This window comes from Schistocerca piceifrons, chromosome 2 (genome assembly GCF_021461385.2).
Source record: "Schistocerca piceifrons isolate TAMUIC-IGC-003096 chromosome 2, iqSchPice1.1, whole genome shotgun sequence".
Classification (NCBI taxonomy): Eukaryota; Metazoa; Arthropoda; class Insecta; order Orthoptera; family Acrididae; genus Schistocerca; species Schistocerca piceifrons.
Genome location: NC_060139.1, coordinates 455,969,981 through 455,993,822, shown reverse-complemented (window position 1 = coordinate 455,993,822; position 23,842 = coordinate 455,969,981). Strand labels below are relative to the sequence as shown.

Sequence of the window (23,842 nt, the reverse complement as noted above, 5' to 3'; positions counted from 1 at the left end):
CAGATCAGTGACAGGGTTGTTCTTATCAGAATCGACAGCAGACCAACACCGACAACTATAGTTCAGGTATACATGCCGACGTCGCAAGCTGAAGATGAACAGATAGAGAAAGTGTATGAGGATATTGAAAGGGTAATGCAGTATGTAAAGGGGGACGAAAATCTAATAGTCATGGGCGACTGGAATGCAGTTGTAGGGGAAGGAGTAGAAGAAAAGGTTACAGGAGAATATGGGCTTGGGACAAGGAATGAAAGAGGAGAAAGACTAATTGAGTTCTGTAACATGTTTCAGCTAGTAATAGCGAATACCCTGTTCAAGAATCACAAGAGGAGGAGGTATACTTGGAAAAGGCCGGGAGATACGGGAACATTTCAATTAGATTACATCATGGTCAGACAGAGATTCCGAAATCAGATACTGGATTGTAAGGCGTACCCAGGAGCAGATATAGACTCAGATCACAATTTAGTGGCGATGAACAGTAGGCTGAAGTTTAAGACATTAGTCGGGAAGAATCAATACCCAAAGAAGTGGGATACGGAAGTACTAAGAAATGACGAGGTACGGTTGAAGTTCTCTAAGGTTATAGATACAGCAATAAGGAGTAGCTCAGTAGGCAGTACAGTTGAAGGGGAATGGACATCTCTAAAAAGGACCATGACAGAAGTTGGGAAGAAAAACATACGTACGAAGAAGGTAACTGTTAAGAAACCATGGGTAATTGAAGAAATACTTCAATTGATTTATGAAAGGAGGAAGCACAAAAATGTTCCGGGAAACTCAGGAATACAGAAATACAAGTCGCTGAGGAATGAAATAAATAGCAAATGCAGGGAAGCTAGGACGAAATGGCTGCAGGAAATGATGGTCGGAAGGACCGACGCAGCATACAGGAAAGTCAAAACAACCTTCAGTGGCATTAAAAGCAAGGGTGATAACATTAAGAGTGCAAGGGGAAGTCCACTGTTAAATGCAGATGAGAGAGCGGATAGGTGGAAAGAATTCATAGAAAGCCTTTATGAGGGGGAAGATTTGTCTGATGTGATAGAAGAAGTAACAGGAGAGGGGATCCAGTATTAGAATCAGAATTTAAAAGAGCTTTGGAGGACTTAGATCAAATAAAGAAGAAGGGATAGATAACACTCCATCAGAATTTCTAAAATCATTGGGAGATGTGGCAACAAAACGACTAGTCATGTTGGTGTGTAGAATGTATGAGTTTGGCGACATTCGACAATGAGCGAAGTATCGGAAAAATACCCTGCTGACGGCTCTGGAAATAGAAATATCTGTACCATTCTTATGATTTGATATACTCTTCCCTTTGATATCACGGTATTCCACATCAAATCCATGCCTTCCTTACGACTGAACATAGTCATTTCCTTTGCACATTTCAGAACATAAACACATACTTTATAAGCCTGATGCTCAAAGCAAACCTATCATGCATCCCCTACTACTAAGTATGGTACAGCGTCAATAACTGATTGCTGGCGATACGAAATAATACTGACCGAAATTCTATGATGGGTGGACATCTCTCATAAGTTTTTCATGCGAGTGGTACCACTGTGTCTTAGAAAGAGAAACGTAATCGTCTTACAAAGCGCCAGATGTTAAAAAACACAAGCATATTACTATCACAAGCCGTTCTGGTTCTATCCATGTTAAAAGCTATACTAGCTTTATAAATAGAGGTATGGCATTACCCCCAAATGAATTGGTTTTTACAGACAAATACCGTGGCACTGAAAATAGACGGTGATCGTAGGAGTGTGTATTGTAAGACCAGCAGTGCGGTTACACGTAACCCATGATGCAACCTCGTGATAAAATCACTGAATTTTGAAAGTAATTCTGCTAAGGAATGTGGTATGAAACTGCTATTTGCAACACCCTCATGTCGCTGCTAGATATTTCTCCAGTATTTGTAACGTATTCTGTCTCGATACCATGTCATAGGTTCCACGATATATCCACCGGATTATAGGCGATGGTTGATTGAGAAGGATCACCAACTGTAGATGGTGTGCTGATTGAGGTCATCAGAAATGTACACAGGCTTCTCAGATCTCTAGGGTTACGCTGTCCACTAGAAATGATGTCTGTGACTTGGATCAAGTCTTTCCATTCAATCACATACCTGCGTTGGATGCTATGGAATAGTCCTTTAATGATTACAGCCACTAGTGAATTATATTTCTGGCACTCTCATATCTCTAAACGAGTCACCTTTCACTAACCTTTCTGCTACATCAAAATTCCACGTGGTTTTAGGTAGTCCCTACACACCTTGCAACTGCTGCCATTTCTGCAGCTTTGTGCATGTGATCGTTCCAATTTAAGTCGGAACTGAACAGAAGTCAGAGAGAGCCATATCCACCACCTTCTGAAACCCGTGTAGAAACAGAGTGACCTGAGTTAGTGCAACAGGACCGTGTTTTGACCTTTCGGTGGAAATGGGAACAAGCTGTTGTAGCTTTGCCAACAGTGTGCAACGTGTGAGGTTAGCGCCAAACGAAGCCTGCTCCTGCAGCACTAGATTGCATAAAAGACAGTATGGGAATTGGGAGAAGGCCGAGGATTTCGCTACTGCATTGTGGTGCATCCCCAGGCTACATACAGATTCTACAGTCCGAAGGAGATCCGCGTCCCTCAGGGTCAATTTACGTCTATCAGCCCAACATGCTATCTTTGTTATTCTGTACCATCCAACAGAGAAAAATTATGAACTATAAAAGCTCAACTACCTTCATCCGACAGAGAACACGATAAGATTTTTACCGCATCTCTCTCCTCCCATATACCGAAAACAAATGCTGTCTGTATGCCGGCATCGAGCACATATGACGATCCTATTAACTATACAGACCAGTGTAAAGGTGCATTGCCTGCACTGTAGGAGGGTGACTGTATCCCACAAGCTATACTATAAGTCGAAGAGACTCTCCCTCTGACCCTGTATCGTTGTTTGAAACATTGTTTTTTTTTCACTGTAACACGCTTTGTACACTGTCATACATTTTGTGTTTTCGCCATGACTTCGAGGTCTGTGTCAGGTTCTAAACTGACATTAACACGTTCTGATCCATCGCCTCTCACAGAAAACTAGCCGTCACATAGTGTAAGTCATGTTGTTACTGCTGCTACCATAACACACCACACACTCTTTTAAATAAAAGACCGCTACAACATAAAGAAACTGGAAGAGATTGGCGGCATTCTGGAGAGTTTTCAAACTGCAGTCTAAAGGTGATTGACGACCTCTACATTTAAACTCATCTGTCACAGACGAAATAGCTGATGGCTCTGCATTCCATTTTAACTGATTCCTCATATTTTAGTCATGTATACGATCACTGTTCGGTGCTCGGAACCACCAGAGGCTGTCACCCATCCACAAAACTCATCCCCCAACTCAAACAAGCGCTGTCAGTTATTCATTATGTGATAACCAACAGCGCGCCAGTGCACGGATGGGATGGAAAAGACACCGCCGATGTACTGTAATAATAAGCATCACAGTTGATAGTGCGAACAATTTTACCAATTTTACAGCAATTTCAACACCGGCCAATGATGTGACAGCATGTTTCCCCAATTTCAGTATCATAGCTAAACCGCCCCTTCTCTACTTTGCGAGCATCATTGTGAATGTAGATAGATGACTGCGCAGTACGTCCATTCAGTCTTAATTCTCGAACACATAAATCGTCAAAGTATACCAGACAGCACTCCACATATTTATGACACCTCGAGCGCAGTGCTTAATTTACGATCTATCTCTCTGCGTATGAGAGTCGCAGAGCATTCTCGCTGTCTTAAGGTAAAATTAGAGAGTGAAAGACCCCCATCACACTGTCATTGACCAACCCGCCCTGCAGCACCATTACCGAATTAATCTGCAACCGACCAGAAGAAGACCGCTACACCCCACGTCTCGTGAATGAATAGAGCTTTCTGAATCCTCACCCTTTCAAGTGCACGGAATTTCTTGAGATGCGCCCATGTCGAGGAGCTTAGCACTCCTTATCGACGTGTAGTAACAGATTTCAAAGTGTCGTGATGTAATAGCAAATGGTTAAGAAGAATAAGAAACGAATGATTTTTATGCGCGATGGAGCTCCAGACGGATGGTGCTCGAGGCATTTTACGTAAATCAACTACGCTATCAATTTTAATGTGTTGTTCTAGTGTCTGGGATCAGTACGAGGAGGGTATTGATAAGAGAGAACATAAACACACGCACTCCTAAGGCTACACGCTTCTGCACTTAAAACAGGCTATAATGTTAGATCGCTTGAGTTTCCGATCTATCAGTCGTGTGGAATGTAGCGCTGTTAATTTTCCAATGTAAGAAATATATTTCCAGCGCATGACATACATCCTTCTTGCAGGTATCTATATGGTAACAAACTGTAAAACGAAAAAACTACTTCATTAACACAGTGGTTCTATGTGATACATGCACAATATAGCTTTCCAGAGATGTATAGCGTCCACTGTTCACATCCAACCATGGTCAGAAATTATACTATGCTCGCATCAGTCCTATATAAAATGATCATTAGTAACGGAGAATACTTCTTATAAGGAAACAGATAAACGTATAGCAGCAGCGTCCGACATGTGAAATTACAAGTCATGCCACCACTAACTCCATAAACAGCACACCTGTCAAGCACATGTACACACGGGGATTGCAGTGTCTCACAAACACCTATCCCTAACTTAGTTATGAAACCGAAGTATCGATTTTACATCCAAGATGCAACAGGGGAATGGAGTACATCGCATAAATCTTCGTTCGTTTAGAGGAATGTGTCACGTTTCATCACACATGAGATGGGAGACCTCTGATGACCGAGAGGTTTACTGTTAACGATCGCAAGTAGACACTGCTCTAAGACCCGCACCGAACACGCGGTTGAATACGAGTCGAACGCAGGCTATGTCACACAACTGATGCATCATGACAGAACATCAGGAAAAAATGGTGAAATGACCTGCAACAACTTCTCCCTCCCTCTCTCTCTCTCTCTCTCTTTCTCTCTCTCTCTCTCTGCTCCTCCCTCCCTCTCTCTCTCTCTCTCTCTCTCTCTAGAATTCATCATCAGTCTACCGTTAAATCGTACCTCGTTACAACTCCATCTCAACCGACCACTCCATCCACTCTACGTCATACTTTAATGCAGCTGTAAGTAAGTTTAGAGGCAGATGGTTCTCTGTCTTCCTGAAAAGCGTCAAATACAGTAGTCAACTCGCGTGTACCACTGTTACCCCAATAGACATACAGTAGAATACTGCCTCGACTGAAAAAAGTGACTGTTTCCGTGGTTCCCTTTGCTTCCATGCTGACGTTTTTTCGGATTCCTCTTGCTGTAGCATACTTGTTCCCATGTACAAATTGTTCTGCACCAACCAGAAGACTCGCAAATACTTCCTCAATTTCCTCGCATTTTAGTGTATACTCCCTCAATTCATACGTATTTTTCACAATTCTGTCGATTTTATGTCAGTTCTACCCACGCGATCATGACATAAACTCTCATTCTGTGTCCTAAAATTGCTTGTAAATACAGTACAGTTGCCAACACCTAGCGCAAATCCACTGATCGGGAGGCATAGTACAGCACTATACTTGGTTGTATCGAGTCGCCTCCACACCACATATTCCACGTTTGCAGAACGTCTACTCTGTTTTCTGTATGTCTGTGTATGTGCATGTGTCGCGGATGGCTCCCATGAGCAGGTCTTCCCGTTGGTGGACCCAGCTTCGAACATAGAATGCATCTTCCGACTTAACGCGCGGTTGGTGCACCTGCGAGCCCTATCCCAGATGCGATGTGTGGTGGATCCGCCTCTGAACATCGGTCTGGATGTATAGTGCACGGCAGATCCACACTCGAACGATAACTCGGATGTGGTATATTGTGGATCTGCATCCCAATATGGTTCCGTACATTGTGCGTGGCGGATCCACCTTCGAACCCTATCCCGGACGCGACACATTATGTGGATCCGCGTCCCAACATCGCTCCAGATATAACGCTCGGCGGATCCACACTCGAACGCTAACTCGGGTCTACTGTGGGTCCCAGTCTAGCCTGCTGGAGTGCGCTATTTTCCCTCGTTGGCCTATCGCGACGTGCCAGCGATTGTGGAGTGACCAGCGAGCTAAAATCGCCAAGTGACATCAACGAACACCCACGAAAACCACACACGTATTTCGTTTCTAACATAATTTGTATTTTATTCTTAGTCTTTAACCTTGATCATTTAGCAGGGAGGTGCTTTGGTATACCAGTTTACACAAAACTGGGTAAGTTACACTCCTTCCAACAAATTTACAGAGTAAAGTTTTGCAACAGACCTCGTCCTTATTGTAATAAATTTATGGTAGTGAATAGAAAGTAGTTTGTTAAAGCCACAGAATATTAGTCAGTGCCGCCTACAAACAATTTTTCACACAGCAGAATTTGATGATACAGAGTTGAATCGTGAGAATATTGACCCATATGCATCGGTTGGTTCCCTAGTGAAATTTACCGACCAAAAAAATTCGAAGGCAGTGTACTGATGAAGTAGCAATTACATTACTGCCACTAACCTGCGAAAGTAACAGTCTCTTTCACTCGTGATGTATTCAACTGCCTAACAGCCGCCTCAGAACACCACCAACGACTATTTCTTAACGTATGGTTTGTACAAGGTAATCTATGATGTAGAAAAGGAGGAGGAACTGGTTAGTCCCAGCTGTCTGTGGTTTTCAACAACAGGGACATCTGAGAGGAGACGGTAAAAAGTTATGCACCATTGCAACACATGCGTTGAAACCGACGGCTATCACTTTGAACAACTGCTAAGACATTAAATATTTGTGTTAGCCGTAACATGGTTAAGTCAATTAAAAGTTCACATTCAATTCTGACCATCAGTTCCTTACCTCAAAGAAGTCATTTGTGTAATGTTTACCCTAAAGATTTGGGGTATCCTGTAGTACTAATTTTTGTTGTACAGTAACAAGTGTAAAGAAACCAACACGGCACCATGAATTTAAATTTTTTCTGCCTCATATTCCAGCAGCGGCGACGATCCTAGCGGGCAGAGACAGGTGAAGGCCGTGCGCACGGAGGCAGAAGCCACGGCCATGCTGAGGGAGTGCGCCAGGCACCACCTGCAGGTCTGCAGGTACGCGAGTAAACAACAAGCAGCGATAAGTTGATCTCACTTGTTCTGCGGAGATGCTGTATGTGGCAATCTCAATTAAAATTAGAACAAATTTTTAATGTATAAATGCATGCAAATGGAGGATTTCCGATCCGACAACGACTTCTATTCTGTGGACTCACTTAATGCTGCTCGCCATTTATTAACATTGTAGCTTAGCGCCCGCTGTTTCGCCCGCGTAAGCTCTATGGTCTGCATAGATCTCTTTCTTTGTTTTTCTTTCATCGACTTTTTTATCTTGTTCACAAATTGCAACACATTCTAAACTCTTCACGCTAATTAAGACCATAGAAGCACGGTCTTATTCCGAATTACTTCTGACCAGAAGTCCCAGGCTTTTGTTAATCATGTCTTTTGCTTTCTGGTTGTGATATTTGCAGAGAAACTCTCATCCCATAACACATGTTTCTTTATATCCAACCGAGAAGTGAAATACGAATTTTCTTAGAATTGGCTTTAAATTATTTTAATGTAACGAAATACTTTCTTAAAAAATTTCATTCCCTATTTCACCCCGTTAAGGGTTGAATTTCCAAAAGCTATGAAACACGTATATTTTTGTAATCTCGTGGAATCGGGTGTATTGCCGGTGGTCTAAGTCTTCCCAACACAGTATTTTCATGAGACAACTCGCCGTCTTCATCAGGTGTTTCCTGCGACTGTCGCAGAAAAGACCTGATGAAGTCACCTAGTTAGGACGTCGAAATAGTGTGTTGGGAAGACGGAGACCACCGGCAGTACACCTGATTCTATGAGAACACACACGTATATTTTTATTTCTAACAGCGACGCCAAATACAAATTTTCATAGATTTAGCTTCAAATTTCCTCGCGTAATGAAATAGTTCAAAAAATTTTTCATCCCAGTTTCGCACCCTTACGAGTGGAATTTCGAACAATCCCTTCCTAAACGATGCCTACAGTATGAAGTCGACACCCTCTCAGAATTTTAATTTTCTGTCGTTAGTGGTATGGGTTGGGCGGTGATAAATCAGTGAGTCAGTATGGCCCTATTTTACCCCCTCAGGTGCTAAATTTCCAAAAACAGTGAAACACGTACTTTTTTCATTTCTAAATGAGAAGTCAAATATCAGTTTTCAAAGATTTAGCTTTAAAAATGCTTACACTACGAAATATATTCACAAAACACTTCACCTCGCTTCCACTCTCTTAGAGATTGAATTTCCAAAAAAAGTGAATTACGTATTTTTTTTTATTTCTAACAGAGAAGCCAAATACAAATTCTCATAGGTCTAGCTTTGAAAATGTTTCCATAATGAAATATTTCCATAAAAACTTTCATCCCCTGTTTCACCCCCACAGGGCGCGAATTTCTAAAAACAGTGCAACACTTGTTTTTTTTCTTTATAATCGAAAAGCCAAATTCAAATTTTCATATATTTAGCATTAGGAATCCTTACACAATAAAATGTGTTCATAAAACATTTCATCCCATATTACACCCCTTTAGGGCTTTGAATTTCCAAAAACTCTGAAACATGATTTTTTTTTTTTTAAGTTGGAAGTCAAATACCACTTTTCATAGATGTAGCTTTAAAAATAATTTAGTCGTTCTTCAATAGTGATTTATTTTCAAAAAAATTTCGTCTACTATCTCACCCCCATACAAGGACTTCATTGATTGGAGCCACTGCACATGACTTACTTATCTCTTCTCCTGGTAAGCGGTTTTTATGGATTTTTTTCTTCTACTAACTATTCTGTTATTGCACCATTTCGTGATTTATCTGTCTGCTTAATTTTTAACACCCCTCAATATCTCCTCATTTAAAATATGCTTACAGTTTCTCCTTCTCTGCTTGATTTCTCCATGTCTGATTTACATATAAGGCAGTTCTCAGATACTTCTTCCTCAGATCAGTTTAAATGTGTAATGCTGCTCATTCTCTTTTGTTGAAGAAAAATTACTTACCTGCTGTCACTTGTTTTTCAGATCTTTTTTGCTTCACTCATCTTCGGTAATCACGCCTCCCAGACAGGGGAATTCTTTCACTTCATCTGCTGGTGCTACCCCAGTACTGATGTTTAGAAATTCCTGCACTTCCTTCTACCACAGTTCTTCGCTTTCCTTTTTATTAACTCTTAACGTAAATTTTGTGGTAAACGCTGTCGACAGCATTCTTTAGTTCACGCATGTCTTCTTTACTTTCGGTCAGATGCTGTACGTAGCTTGTCATTTTTAAAATTAAATAGCAGTGACATTAAGCTACAACGCTTTCTTCTTCACACCAATTCGCCTCTTTATCTTCAGTTCCTAATACACAAATGAAAATATACTAAATCGTCACACAAATTGTTTGCACGGTTCGAAGGTTAGATATACATTTTGCATTAAGCATGAGTATATACCTGTAGTTGCTTATACCAGTACAGAAAGAGGAAACATCTCGAAGCCGGCCGCTGTGGCCGAGCGATTCCAGGCGTTTCAGTCCGGAACCGCGCTGCTGCTATGGTCGCAGGTTCGAATCCTGCCTCGGGCATGGATCTGTGTGATGTCCTTATGTTAGTTAGGTTTAAGTAGTTCTAAGTCTAGGGAACTGATGGCTTCAGATGTTAAGTCCCATAGTGCTTGGAGCCATTTGAACCAAACATCTCAAATGGAGCGCAGAAGACTTTAGAGAGGGCTATTCAGAAGTACATGTGGGTTTTCAGAAGACGAAACCGACAACACATACAAAAAAACCACACTTCAATCGATAGGATATCTCTCCAAGATTCTATTGGTAATACGATTCCTTCGTGCTCCTGAATAATGATTCCCGCTCATACTCCACTTCGTCTGCTGATGGTCCCGACTGGCCTGTTTTCTTCGCACCACGTAAGCAGCCAGTTTCACGGAATGTATTGTTCCACCCATAGATTGTTTTGTTTGTCGGAGTTTTTACCTGATATTTGGTATGAAATCGTCACTGAACTGTCACAATTGACTAACATTTAGCGAATTCAAGTTCTCAAAAACCACTCATCACTGCATCATACACAGTGAACATTAATAAAACCGACAATCTGCAGGGACGGGTACCTGACTGGAAACGGAGGAAGACAGGTCCTATAAATATGTGTCCGGAAATGCTTCGTTGCCTCGGTAGATTGCGTTGACGAATGGCAGTTCCTCTGACCACGTGCCGTGTGTTCCTTCGTGCTGCAGGCTGTGAGATTGACGCAGCGTACTGTATGCAGCAGAGTGGTCCGGTACTCATGTCGGGAACAAGCCGTGGTGGTGTTTCTGTACGGCCAAGCGGATGGAAACCGTCGTGAGTCAGCATGGTACTCCAAATCTAGTGTACGCACAGTCCGCCGTCTTCCTGCACTTTCGTCTGTCTGAAAGGGTTCATGATCACGCAAACGCCTAAAAAGAGCTTGAAATCTTGTGTGATGTGGTTGGGTCTGTTAGGATATTTATTTTGGTATAACCTTGTTACCTCTCGGCCGTTTCCATCTGCTTGGCCGTACAGAAACACCATCTCTGTTTGTTTCCGACGTGAATACCGGACCATTTTGCTGCTTACAGTACGCTGCATCAATCACACAGCCTGCAATACACAAGGAACACACGGCACGTGGTCACAGTAACTTTAATTCGTCAGCGCCATCCAAAGTGGCAACGATGCATTTCCGGACTCATGTTCATAGGTCCTTTTTTTTTCCTCCGTTTCCAGTCGGTTATCCGTCCCTGCAGTTTGTCGGTTTTACTGATATTGACTACGTATGCCATGTTCTGACAAGCCTGCCCCATGGCTGTGCGGTCAGCAAACACATCACGGCGCGTGTTACGTATCGAAACTTGGAGAGATGCGCTAACCACTAGGATGTGTCAGTTTCCTGTATGTCTTGCCGTGTTCGCGCAATTTATACCAGAATGACGTATTGTCGACGTTACTTTCATCGTGATCATATAGAGCCCACAATCTGTATACCAGTCACTGGCAGTGAGATTGTTGTAACATGCCCTTGAACAACGAAAAGAATATTCTGAAATCCAGCCAAGCTGAGCGATTTTTTTTTTTAAATTTCTGTTTCAATCCAGATCTGAAAAATGTACTGACTATCTGCCTAATTACTGAACTCAGCTAGTGGCCAATGGCGTACTTAAGGAGATTTCAGGCTGTGTTTTCCCGTAACAGAAACGCAGTTGCACTAAAGGACGATCAAAACATGGCTCTTCTTAAAATAGCTCCTAGCCTGAAGTCTCGAACTATTTTTCAACACACAGTATATATCTTATTTTACATTTTGTCGTCTGGCACTAAGCTAACAGTACGCTTTTGGTCTTAGATGATGTTTGGTACAAGCAGGGGCAGGCTCCACGAACAGGCCATTATTGTACTGTACGAGGTGTACCAAAAATAATCATCCAATTTAAAAAATCGTAACTATTATGTTATTTGAGATATGTGCGTGAACAACGTATTGTTGGAAAGAGCAAACACTCAAGTTTTACATGGTTCCCGCTGAGTAGCAGCAGTGTGCGCCCACTTCAATTCCTAGTAAAAATGATGTCGGGGTCTTGAACATCTTGAACATTTATGAAAAGATATGAAAAAACTTGAACCGTGATTTATTTTCAAAGAATATTCTTAAGAATTTATTTTATTTACTAGCGATTCATCAAGAACATTAACACCTTTAATCACACTATGTAAGCTCGGAAGTAGTTGCCGGGGAGTAACTGATGAAATCATAACCAAATTCCTTTTAACAAATGGGAATTTTATTCACTTTAATAGTGCCTAAAAGCTTTTTTTTAAAAAAAAACAGATTTAAAATTATAATCAGAAAGCACCCTCTAAATATCAAAGTTACAATTTATTCAGAGGCAGAAAGAAACAAGTTTTGACTGTATGAGGTTTCGGGCAGAGAATCTAGCCGCTCCCTTTTGACACGGCCGTAGTTACGACCGCTCTCAACAGCCTCTGAAAGACTACACTGGTGCAAATCTGGAACACACCAGATAACTTTAAACTAAGAGTTTTAACAATTTACACAAGCACACAAACTATGAACCCCCCCGTAGGAGGGATGGAAATGGTACAAAACACTAGCAATTAAAATATTAACCTTGCCACCGAAGGTTCAACTTGATTTTAACTTCTAAGAAAAGTCTTACGGTGAAAGGGTGGCAACTTTATACACTAAAATGATCATTTAAAATGTTGTTGTGGTCTTCAGTCCTGAGACTGGTTTGATGCAGCTCTCCAGGCTACTCTATCCTGTGCAAGCTTCTTCATCTCCCAGTAACTACTGCAGCCTACATCCTTCTGAATCTGCTCAGTGTATTCATCTCTTGGTCTCCCTCTACGATTTTTACCCTCCACGCTGCCCTCCATTACTAAATTGGTGATCCCTTGATGCCTCAGAACATGTCCTACCAACCGATCCCTTCTTCTAGTCAAGTTCTGCCACAAACTCCTCTTCTCCCCAATTCTAATCAATACCTCCTCATTAGTTATGTGATCTACCCATCTAATCTTCAGCATTCTTCTGTAGCACCACATTTCGAAAGCTTCTATTCTCTTCTTTTCCAAACTATTTATCGTCCATGTTTCACTTCCATACATGGCCGCACTCCATACAAATACTTTCAGAAACGACTCCCTGATGCTTAAATCAGTACTCGATGTTAACAAATTTCTCTTCTTCAGAAACGCTTTCCTTGCCAGTGCCAGTCTTCATTTTATATCCTCTCTACTTCGACAATCATCTGTTATTTTGCTCCCCAAATAGCAAAACTCCTTTACTACTTTAAGTGTCTCATTTCCTAATCTAATTCCCTGAGCATCACGCGACTTAATCCGACTACATTCCATTATCCTCGTTTTGCTTTTGTTGATGTTCATCTTATACCCTCCTTTCAAGACACTGTCCATTCCGTTCAACTGCTCTTCCAAGTCCTTTGCTGTCTCTGACAGAATTACAATCCCATCGGCGAACCTCAAAGCTTTTATTTCTTGTCCATGGATTTTAATGCCTACTCCGAACTATTCTTTTGCTTCCTTTATTGCTTGCTCAATATACAGATTGAATAACATCGGGGAGAGGCTACAACCCTGTCTCACTCCCTTCCCAACCACTGCTTCCCTTTGATGCCCCTCGACTCTTATAACTGCCATCTGGTTTCTGTAAAAATTGTAAATAGCCTTTCGCTCCCTGTATTTTACCCCTGCCACCTTCATTTAAAATAAAAGCTCATAAAATGCAATCTTATATAAAATTCTACAAGGTTTGCCAAACAATAGTTAAGATGATCTACAGTACACAGATACCGCCTCTCAAGATTGTAGGCAATAATATCAATGTTTCCAAAGATCAAAACATATTTCAGGTATTAGGCCGTTACACTCCTAGCAATAAATTCGTTAACACACCAAATCCGACAAACATGACAGTGGCAGCTACTAACGTACGGTAGATTGATAGGGAGATTACCGAACAACCCGAACCGCAGGTTGCTCTAACCCGCCCTTACTCTACAATGAAAAACGGACCACCCAATTTATAAACAACCACCTTCCCGCGGGTGGGCAAACGGAGAAGAATGGTGGGACGACCCCAAAGCAAAACGGCTGGTGACCTCACCAAGAAAACAAGTAGAATCTAACAAGAGCAAATCAAATCAAACAACATATCACCAATCACTTTACGATAAACTGCGATTTCTCGAGAAGACCTGGCGCAGCAGCCCCAAATCGCTCTCCCGAACCGTCCTCTGCCAGCCGCTTCAGCGGACGCAGGAAGGCGCGCCGATCTCCCGTCTCACGGCGTCGCAGTTCGCACCGGCCAGACTGAGGTCGTGGGTTGACTCCTGTTGCTCTCGTGTCGACCGCGAAGTCACTTCCCTCGCTATACGCCGCGGCCCACTGGACTCACGTGGCGACCTCACATGCGCCGACGCTCAAGACGGACAAGTCATCTCGTGTCTCAGTGCACGACTGACCAACCGATCCATCCAACCGCCAATGACCATTGCCTGAGCAAACTCGAGTAGATTGGCGGCTTAACGCGCAGACTCAGATGCAGGAACTAAGCCCCGACCGGGCGACCACTCGCTGAGTTCTCTTACTAGCGGAGTGGAAAGACTCTCATTTTGCCGGCTTTAAAGGTTGATTCGAACGACAGACATACTAGCACTCCGAACGACAGACAGACACTAACTGCCTAACAAATGCGGACGAGAGACAGACTAGCAAGCCGGGGACGAGAGACTCACCCAGACAGACCGACCCGCGTGCTCATAGCGCCCCTTAAAGGCACGTGAACAGGCAACCTTTCCCCTTTCCCACCATAAGGAGACACCAAAGCTGCGATTGCCACAGCGGCGCCACCGCCAGAAACGGAGGACGACTGCTTCACACTACGCGCTGCGGCGCACTCTTCAAAACAGCAGTTTTTACCACGGCTCAAAACTTTTTCGATTTCCCGTTCATCAGAAACAGAATCCATTGTTTATGTCCACTAGTTTCAGAAATATAGACGAGCCAAATCGGATGATTCTATTTTATACACCCGGTAAATCTGATGCGTAATATAAACAAATTGATAGAGAATACGCGGGGCCTCTGATTCATTTGAGACATATGGGCACAGCAGTGTAGCTTCGAACACCTCAAACGTATCAAAAATGTTTGCTGCTGCAACAAATAAGTGAAAGGGCTTATTTAACTAAGAATTGTTTTGTAGTTATTCAGTATTGTTGCGTTTAATATTTTAAAAGACGATTAGGACCAAAGATGAATGAGCTTAGTGGACGTAAAAAGCTTAGCTGGAAGACCCTATCTTATGAGCTAGGGCCAAGGTTGCTCGAGTAGCTCAGAGGTACTCGGGACTCAGGTCATTCAACAACTGCATATGCGGAAACGCTAATATTTTGTACATTAAATGTACTTCTTTAGAGCAAAATTACAACTACTTAGCCCTAAGGTTGGTTGGCAGTATGATGGGTTCCCAGATGCTTTCTCTGCAAGGCTGTGTTCAGTTGGCAGTACGTTCGTCTTTCATTTATGACATTCATAAACTGGGTTATGAATCTTCTCTTCTTGCTCTTATTCCTTCGCCTTTCCTCTCAGCAATATCGGTACACCATTGTGAGCGGCGCAGAAGATAATCAATGCTTTCTTTTATTTGCACTTTGCACACTACTTCTTTTGTCATTTATTCTTTACAAAATCTGTCTTTATCACGCTATCGGCCCATGGCATTCGTAGTGCACGCCGCCATAACTACGTTTCAAAATCTTCTAATTTAATTATTTCGTTTTTTCCCATGGTCAGTGTCTCTGAGAAGTAGTTTTCTGCACTCCACAAGAAAGGTCTTATAAACAGCTTCAGCAAATCTTATCTCTCAGTTGCCTTTTCTTTCAGAGGAGTTAATGCCTGAATTCTTTCGCCTGGATAAGTTTTATATCTCCCTTAGTGACTTGCGCTTTTTTAAATGCACATACTTTGTGTTCGTCTATGAAAGAAGTTTGGGTTCTGTATAATTAATGGATTGAGAAATTATGAATACTGTAAAGCAACTGTATTGGATAAAGTACATACATGGTCGCAACATTTAGAGAAACAGACTAACAAGACAGTAAGTGTAAAATCACTCCTGTGAGCTGCAAAATGCTACTATAAAACATTTCGAAAAAACGAAGTGTTGTTTCGTTCCTAAGTTCGCAAGTGCGTCTTTTTAAAACATGCGTGAAATCAAAGTGGTCAAATAACGGCAGCATTACAAGGATAGTAGATGAGCTGAACCGCAAGAACGTTCTCTGTTTGTCGTTTGTGTCCCTCTCATGACAAACACGCAATCGAAACAAGCGATCCAGACAGGGACTCTCGAAGTCACAACCCAGTACGATCGCGACAGTGTATGGGCGGTGGTGGAAGAGCCGTGGAGCTCCAAGCTACTGCAGATCCTGTGCATGTCTCCAGTAGCCTCAGACTCAATACTGAGTGCTAAGAAATACATTGAAGAAACAGAAATTTTCGTGTCAGGATGATCACCACAGGAAAGGTAGCTCCGCGATCAGGCCCAGAGGGCCCCGAGATTCCGACCGGCATCATCTGCCACATGACGTCATGCGGTAGCGGTGTGGATGGGTATATGGTCAGCACACCGATCTCCCGGCCGCTGTCGGCTTTGCAGACCTTGGAGCCGCCAAGTTCTCACTGAAGTAGCTCCTCAGTTGGCATCACTACATTAAGAGGACCCTCTCCAGCCTTCCTACAGCAAAAATTCGTAGCAGTACCGACAATTAGACATGTCCTCCGCATGGCAATCAGCCATGCTGACCACTTCTTTTTCTTGTTTTTTTCCTTTCTTTTTTATTTTAATTTAATTTCTTTTATTATTTATGTAGACTTGTTGTATTTCTTTTCCTCTCTCTCTTCATACTTTCTTTTTCCTTTCAATTCTTTTCTCTTCTTTTTCCTTCCACGACTGTGCGTGTCATCCTTGTACAGGGATCATGCTGATGCTACAGCTACATCTGCGTCTACATCTACATACATACTCCACAACTCACTGTATGTTGTGTGGCGAAAGAAACCTTGAACTATTACTAGTCATTTCCTTTCCTGTTCCCGCGCGACCGCTACGGTCGCAGGTTCGAATCCTGCCTCGGGCATGGATGTGTGTGATGTCCTTAGGTTAGTTAGGTTTAAGTAGTTCTAAGTTCTAGGGGACTGATGACCTCAGATGTTAAGTCCCATAGTGCTCAGAGCCATTTGAACCATTTTTTGAACCCTTCCTCTTCCACTCGCAAACACAGCGAGGGAAAAACAGCTGTTTATATGCCTCCACACGAGCCCTAACTTCTCTATCTTCGTGGTTCTTGCGCGAAATGCAATAGAATCGTTCCGCAATCAACTTCAAATTCCGGTTCTCTAATCTTATTCAACAGTGTTTTGCGAAAACAACGTCGTCTTTTCTATCTCGTTCGAATTTTAGCATATGTACTGCCGAAGCCAGTATTCTGCTCTTTAACGGAGGTAGACACCGGGAATGTCTTACGGAAATAAATATACTGAGTCAGAGTTTTAATCGTAAGATACATCATTTGATTTAAGACAACCCAAAGTTCAAGTATTCAGTTGTGATCTAAAACTCTAAGCATGTGATATTTACTGCCCGCCATCCACGTGGAGCATGTATTTGTTTCATCACGGACTTCTAGTGCTCAGCCACACACAGTTAATATCATCAAAGTGTACGGGCCTGAAGATGGCGTTGACGCAACGTCGAAACTAATAGCCAAATATAGCCAGAACTCGAGAGCTCTTCCAGAGGACACCGGAACTGTCCAAGCGTTGTCCGTGGAATGAGACCCAGAGTACAGCGCCTCCCATCTGAACTGTAGCAACATGATACCACTCAGCCAGTAAGGTTAATATTACGAGCACTGAAAAAGTACACAATTCTTGCTGTGGAAAGTATACTCTTCAGAGTTCAATTAATATTAATGATATACCTGTTTAATTACGGCTATCATCAACACACCTATATATGCCCGTGATAGGGTGGTCGAGTAAGTCTGAGTTCCTTTGCCTGAGGACACGGTGGTTTCGTCAGGAAAAAAGAAATTTTACTGCAAGCATTTCTCATACCCGCATGGTTCTGTGGTAAACTACGAAAATGTTCAACACTCTGTATTACCCTCCTATAAACAATGCAGCCTACTCGAATCCTTTACGTTTCGCTGACTAGTGAAGAATGCAAAATGAACATTGTTTTATCAAGTATATCGTTCCGTTACATCCCGAACCTGTTTATTAAGTTGGAGCAGCTCACGTTTAAGAGGCCTAGTACCACGGGGAATTATTCACATGTCAATGAATCTGAGAAAAACAAAGTATTAGTAGAAAACGAATGTTTGACGCGTATTCAAGGTAATCAGAAAAGATAATAAACTTCAAAACAACTATTTTTCTGGAGGAGCCCAGAGGCTGATTGGTGTCACCCTGGAGGTGGACCCAGCTGGATGACTGTATTTCAGGTTCTGGCAGCATTAGGTCTCGGAGCGGCCCACAGACCAGCAGTTAGCGGAAGCGGTGGCTGGAGAAGTCGAGGCTATGTGACCCACGTCGGCCTATGTGTGGTGTGGAACACATCTCGGCGTCGGTAACGGCCGAAGACAACATACTGGTGTGGTTAGGCTGAGATTTACCCACATTTGTTAAGGTCGGATCCTACCTCTGGTCATACAGGGACTTAGTGTCCCAGCGCAGGACAAGGCATGACGTAGCTCACCTCAAGGCGGTAGCGAATTGATGTCTGCTCTACTAAAAATTTGGAAATTTGTGGTAAGTTCTTATAGGATCAAACTGGTAAGGTCATCGGTCCCTAAGCTTACACACTACTTAATCTAACTTAAACTAACTTACGCTAAGGACGACACACACACCCATGCCCGAGGGAGGACTCGTACTCCGACGCGGGGAGCCGCGCGGACCGTGACAAGACGCCCTGGACTGCGCGGCTACCCCGTGCGACCTGTTCTGCTACCTCGGCAATATTAAGGCCCTGGCAGCGGAATTTTATAGCTGGCTAGCTGGCCCACCTGGTCATGGGTTGTAAGGTCTGCTCGGAGGGGTGTTGGTAAAACAGATAAATGTATGGCTTTATATGGAAGGTGCGATGTACTACTTGCTAACACAGATTAACAGAAGGAATTAGCTGGCGGTGACAAGTTCCTATGGGACCAAACTGCTGAGGCCATCTGTCCCTAGGCTTACACACTACTTAATCTAACTTAAACTAAGTTACGTTAAGGACAACACACAAACCCATGTCCGAAGCAAGACTCGAACTTCCGACGGAGGGGGACCGGGAGAACCGTAGCAAGACGCCCAAGACCGTGCGGCTACCCCGTGTGGCAAATTAGCTGGCCAAACAAACCAAAAACCTTTTTTACCATATAAGTAGGATAGCTCCTATTGACAGTAGGCCTCTCAAATGTTCGTATAAACTTAAATTAATGACATGAACCGTATTTCTTTATTGTTATGGTTTCTCGCTAGATAATGTGCTAATCGAACACTGTGACCTTGAGTGAAAAGGGAGACATTCTAGCTGAGATCGGCAGGCTATTGTTCGAGAGCCTGCGCTGTCAAGATAGCTCTTTTTTTCTTTTTTTAAAAAATTCCCGGTGTGCGTTGCAGGTTCGTGCAGAGCGTGGAAGAGGTGGCGGCCCCCGCGCTGACGCTGCAGCTGCTGGTCAGCACCTTCCTGCTCTGCATGTCCGCCTTCACCGCCACGCAGGTCAGTCCTCACCTCTAAACCATTCACATCCTGCAAACCACCTTGTGGTCTGCGGCTCCCAACTTGTGTCCACTGTCATAAACAGCGATACACTTACCATCTACAAGAAAATGAAGTATTGAGACAATTAATTTGAGACCTACTAATATAAAGACGGCTTTGATGGTCAGTGTTTACTTCCGCTAACACTTCCTGGCTCCGAGGCTGTGAACGATGAATAGAACTATCCACTGACATTTAGTTCCCGAGTGCAGGTGATATCCTTAGAGATGAGACACTAGCATCTGTGTAGAAGCTTCAACGTGATGCCAAATGCACATGATTATGTTCCTAAGGCAAAATTGCTTATGAAGAGAAACAGCAGCGAACAAGAAAATTTTCCTCTTTTTTTATAAACAAAGTTACTGAAAGCATTGTAAAAGTATGGGCAAAGCATAGACTTAAAACGATTTTTGACTCACGGATTGCCGCCTTAGATGATCACAAGAAGAACTAATACTTTGGACAGACGGGTAAAACATTCTTTACGGTGTGGAGACCATGACACAAAATTTCACGAGCGTTTTAGTACGGCATCGGATTATCACGTTGAGTTGTATGAAGATACAATAGAAATTTATAAACATAATATTTTTAACAGTAGGAAAAAAAGGAATGAATTAAGTAAAAGATTCATGCCGACTTCGCACAAAATTCTAGCGATCGATTATGTCTCACCTGTCGGCATTTCTGGCATCACTTTAGGTGCTGTGCTGCTCTCTCACCTCATAATACAATTATAAATTCGGACCCCCTCTAGTTTTCTACCCAATTCTCAATGCTTCATCTCTGAAGATGCTCCCATAGAAGACCATAAAACCTTAAGGAATAGTTTAATGCATCGACCAAGGCCACACAACCTGGAGCCGAAAGACAGAACTTCTCGATGTACTGAACAGACACGTCTAGGGAGAAACTGCAACTGTATCTAGATCCGTACCGCAAGCGACTATACCGTGTTCACCGAAGTGTCACGTACTGCAGCAGTATTAGTTTTGCACTTCCTATTCCGAACGTAAATCGTTAGGAGAACGAACGACCATACTGGCCCAAATTTGAATTTATTGGCATGGTCAGCAAACAACGGGTATTTTGTAGGAAATATTACGTCTTACCTCGTCTTCGAACATCTATACTCTAATCCCGCAGACTAAGTCGCTCTCTGATACATTGCGTACTTCTAGATTCTCCACATACTAGAGATCGTGAACATTTCTGTAAAGATCTTATATCGACTAAATACACTACAAGACAAAAAAATTAAAAAAGACGACGCACCACGGAGGTACTATCTGAATAGGACGGAAATCTCTAGATATGATGACCATGTTCAGACAAACGAATGATTCCACTTTCAAAAAAACTGAATGATTAGCTTCAGGAACTAAGCAAGTCAGTAACGCATTGGTTTATCTCTGGCCTTTTTACAAGCACTTATTCGACTTGGCATTGATTGATAGGGTTGTTGGATGTTCTCCTGGGGGATTCGTACTAAATTATGTCGAACTGGCAACTTAAATCGTCAAAATCCGGAGCTAGTTGGAGAGTTCTGCAGAGTGTATATCGGAGCGAACTGGCCTACTTTTCTCTTAATTTTTTCTCCTGCTACCATTAATTCGCTATTTTAAGAAGATATACAAAAATTTGTAATGGGTAAACTTTCAAAACTTGAGAAATAACAGGCTACAATTAATGTTAACTGACAGTGATTAAAGTGGACCATACACAACATAATACTGCTAATATCACTCCATGGTGGCATACTAGATGTTAACTTTGCGCCCAGAGGAATATACTGCCTTCCGTCCAGGGGAATATATTGCATTAATTTTCAATCTAGAGACAAATGCATCCAGTAGCGAGTAATATATAAAAAACTTGTAACTTTTTGGTTCTTCTTTTAAATAACGATAATAATCGTGGCTATTGTGCAAAGTTGGCACATCATACGAGGATCATATCCCCATGATGGATTATATTCTTCATGAGAAAGGCTACAGCCATCATTAGGAAGGTGCACACAGCTTTACAACCAATAACAACGCCAAACCAAGGTGCACACATTAAAAAAAAGTTTTGCGTTTCCAGAACTTCTCAATATAGACGTTGACTGTGGCTGTTGTATCACATACACAGTCCCTTTGACTGTTCAGAGATGTCACTAAACCCGCCCAAAGATGTAAACAACCATGCATTAGCATTGCGTATTAGACGGAGGGGGTACGACAGCCGATCACTTTCAGTCATTCCACCAGGAAGGAGGTACACAGCTCGTGTGGTCTGTAGTTCATCCATGCCTAGACGGTCAATACCGCGGTTCGATCGCGTTCGTATTGTTACTTAGTGCCAGGAAGGGGTTTCAACAAGGGAAGTGTCCAGGCATCTCGGAGTGAACCAAAGCTATGTTGTTCGGACATTGAGATATAGAGAGACAGGAACTGTCGATGACATGCCTCGCTCAGGCCGCCAAAGAGATACTACTGCAGTGGATGACCGCTGCAGTGGATTATGACTCGGAGGAACCCTGACAGCAGCGCCACCATGTTGAATAATGCTTTTCGTGCAGCCGCAGGACGTCGCAATAGGCTGTATGATGCGCAACTTCACTCCCGACGTGCATGGCGAAGTTCATCGTTGCAACCACGACACCGTGCAGCGCGGTACAGATGGGCCCTACAACATGCCGAATGGACCGCTCAGGATTGGCATCACGTTCTCTTCATCGATGAGTGCCGCATATGCCTTCAACCAGACAATCGTCGGAGACGTGTTTGGAGGCATCCCGGTCTGGCTGAACGCCTTAGACACACCGTCCAGCGAGTGCAACAAGGTGGAGGATTCCTGATGTTTTGGGGTGGCATTATGTGGGACTGACGTACACCGCTGTTGGTCATGGAAGGTGCCGTAACGGCTGTACGATACGTGAATGCCATCCTCTGACCGATAGCGCAACCATATCGGTAGCATATTGGCGAGGCATTCGTCTACATGCACGACAATTCGCGCCCCCATCGTGCACATCTTTTGAATTACTTCCTTCAGGATAACGACATCGCTCGACTAGAGTGGCCAGTATGTTCTCCAGACATGAACCCTATCCAATATGCCTGGGATAGATTGAAAAGGGCTCTTTATGGACGACGTGACCCACCAACCACTCTGACGGATCTACGCCGCATCACCGTTGAGGAGTGGGACAATCTGGAGCAACAGTGCCTAGATGAACTTGTGGATAGTATGCGACGAATACAGGCAAGCATTAATGCAAGAGGACGTGCTACTGATTATGAGAGGTACCGGTGTGTACAGCAATCTGGCCCACCACCTCTGAAGGTCTCGCTGTATGGTGGTACAACATGCAATGTGTGGATTTCATGAGCAATAAAAAGGGCGGAATTGATGTTTATGTTGATCTCTATTCCTGTTATTAAAATACATGAATGTAGCTAGGTCGGTACCTCACAAAATGGCGGCTATTTGAAAAAAGCAAGAAAAATAGATTTGTTTGGGCATTCAAACATACATATTAAATCTATGTTTTAAAAACTGTTTAACGTTTATAGGTTCCGATCATAGCCAGTTCAGTTCTCAACAAAAATAGTTAAGCGGTATCAATATCGACAGAGTTGTTTTTCGGCAATCCAAACACGCAACAAAAAAAACTGACTTTTAGGAAATCGCTTTTAAAGTTTGAGAAACGGTATTCTACGGTTCTTTGTGACTTGCCATCATTCTGCGATGCCTGAAGCATACAGTACGCCTTCCTCGATGCCGTAAATCTTGTTCGCTTTCACCGCTTCCTCCCTGGCCACAGATCTGGCTTCTTTCCTGGTCGTAGATGCGTGGTGCTCTGAGCGTACAAGGCCGTCGGCTTTGCGCCTTCTGCAAAATTACAACGCCATGCTGCCAGGTTGAATGCTCATGACATTTATTCTCTGTGCGAGTCCCATGAAGCCGTCATTGAAAACAATTGTACCCAAATTGTTTGCAATTTCGACTACTCTTTTACCGGAATATATGTTTTCGGAAAAGGGTCCAAATCAGCGCATTTATCGACTAGTTAGAGTTATGAGTGTTCGCGCCAACACATCTTTCCAGTAAACTGTCATTCGACAGATCTTCGTATACAGGTGTGATTGCCTCCGAGCGCCGTCCGTAGGCGCTTGACGACGCGGGGCTGGCGTTCCGATGATGGTGTATTTCGACTGTATACAATAGTTTACGGGCAAAACGTTTTCGCCCACATGTTCTCCATAATATAAGGTATTGAAATAAACAATGAAAAAATCGACTTTTTGAAACTTCT

General features: G+C 42.9%; 1 protein-coding gene across 1 annotated transcript in view; it reads left to right on the top strand.

Moving 5' to 3' along the window:
* Nucleotides 1-23,842, top strand: part of LOC124774936 (odorant receptor Or2-like) — a 130,926-nt gene that overhangs the window by 18,452 nt on the left and 88,632 nt on the right. The window contains exons 3-4 of the mRNA XM_047249627.1: nt 7,087-7,194; nt 19,398-19,497. Coding sequence (XP_047105583.1) covers nt 7,087-7,194; nt 19,398-19,497 — 208 coding nt within the window. The remainder of the gene's footprint in view (nt 1-7,086; nt 7,195-19,397; nt 19,498-23,842) is intronic.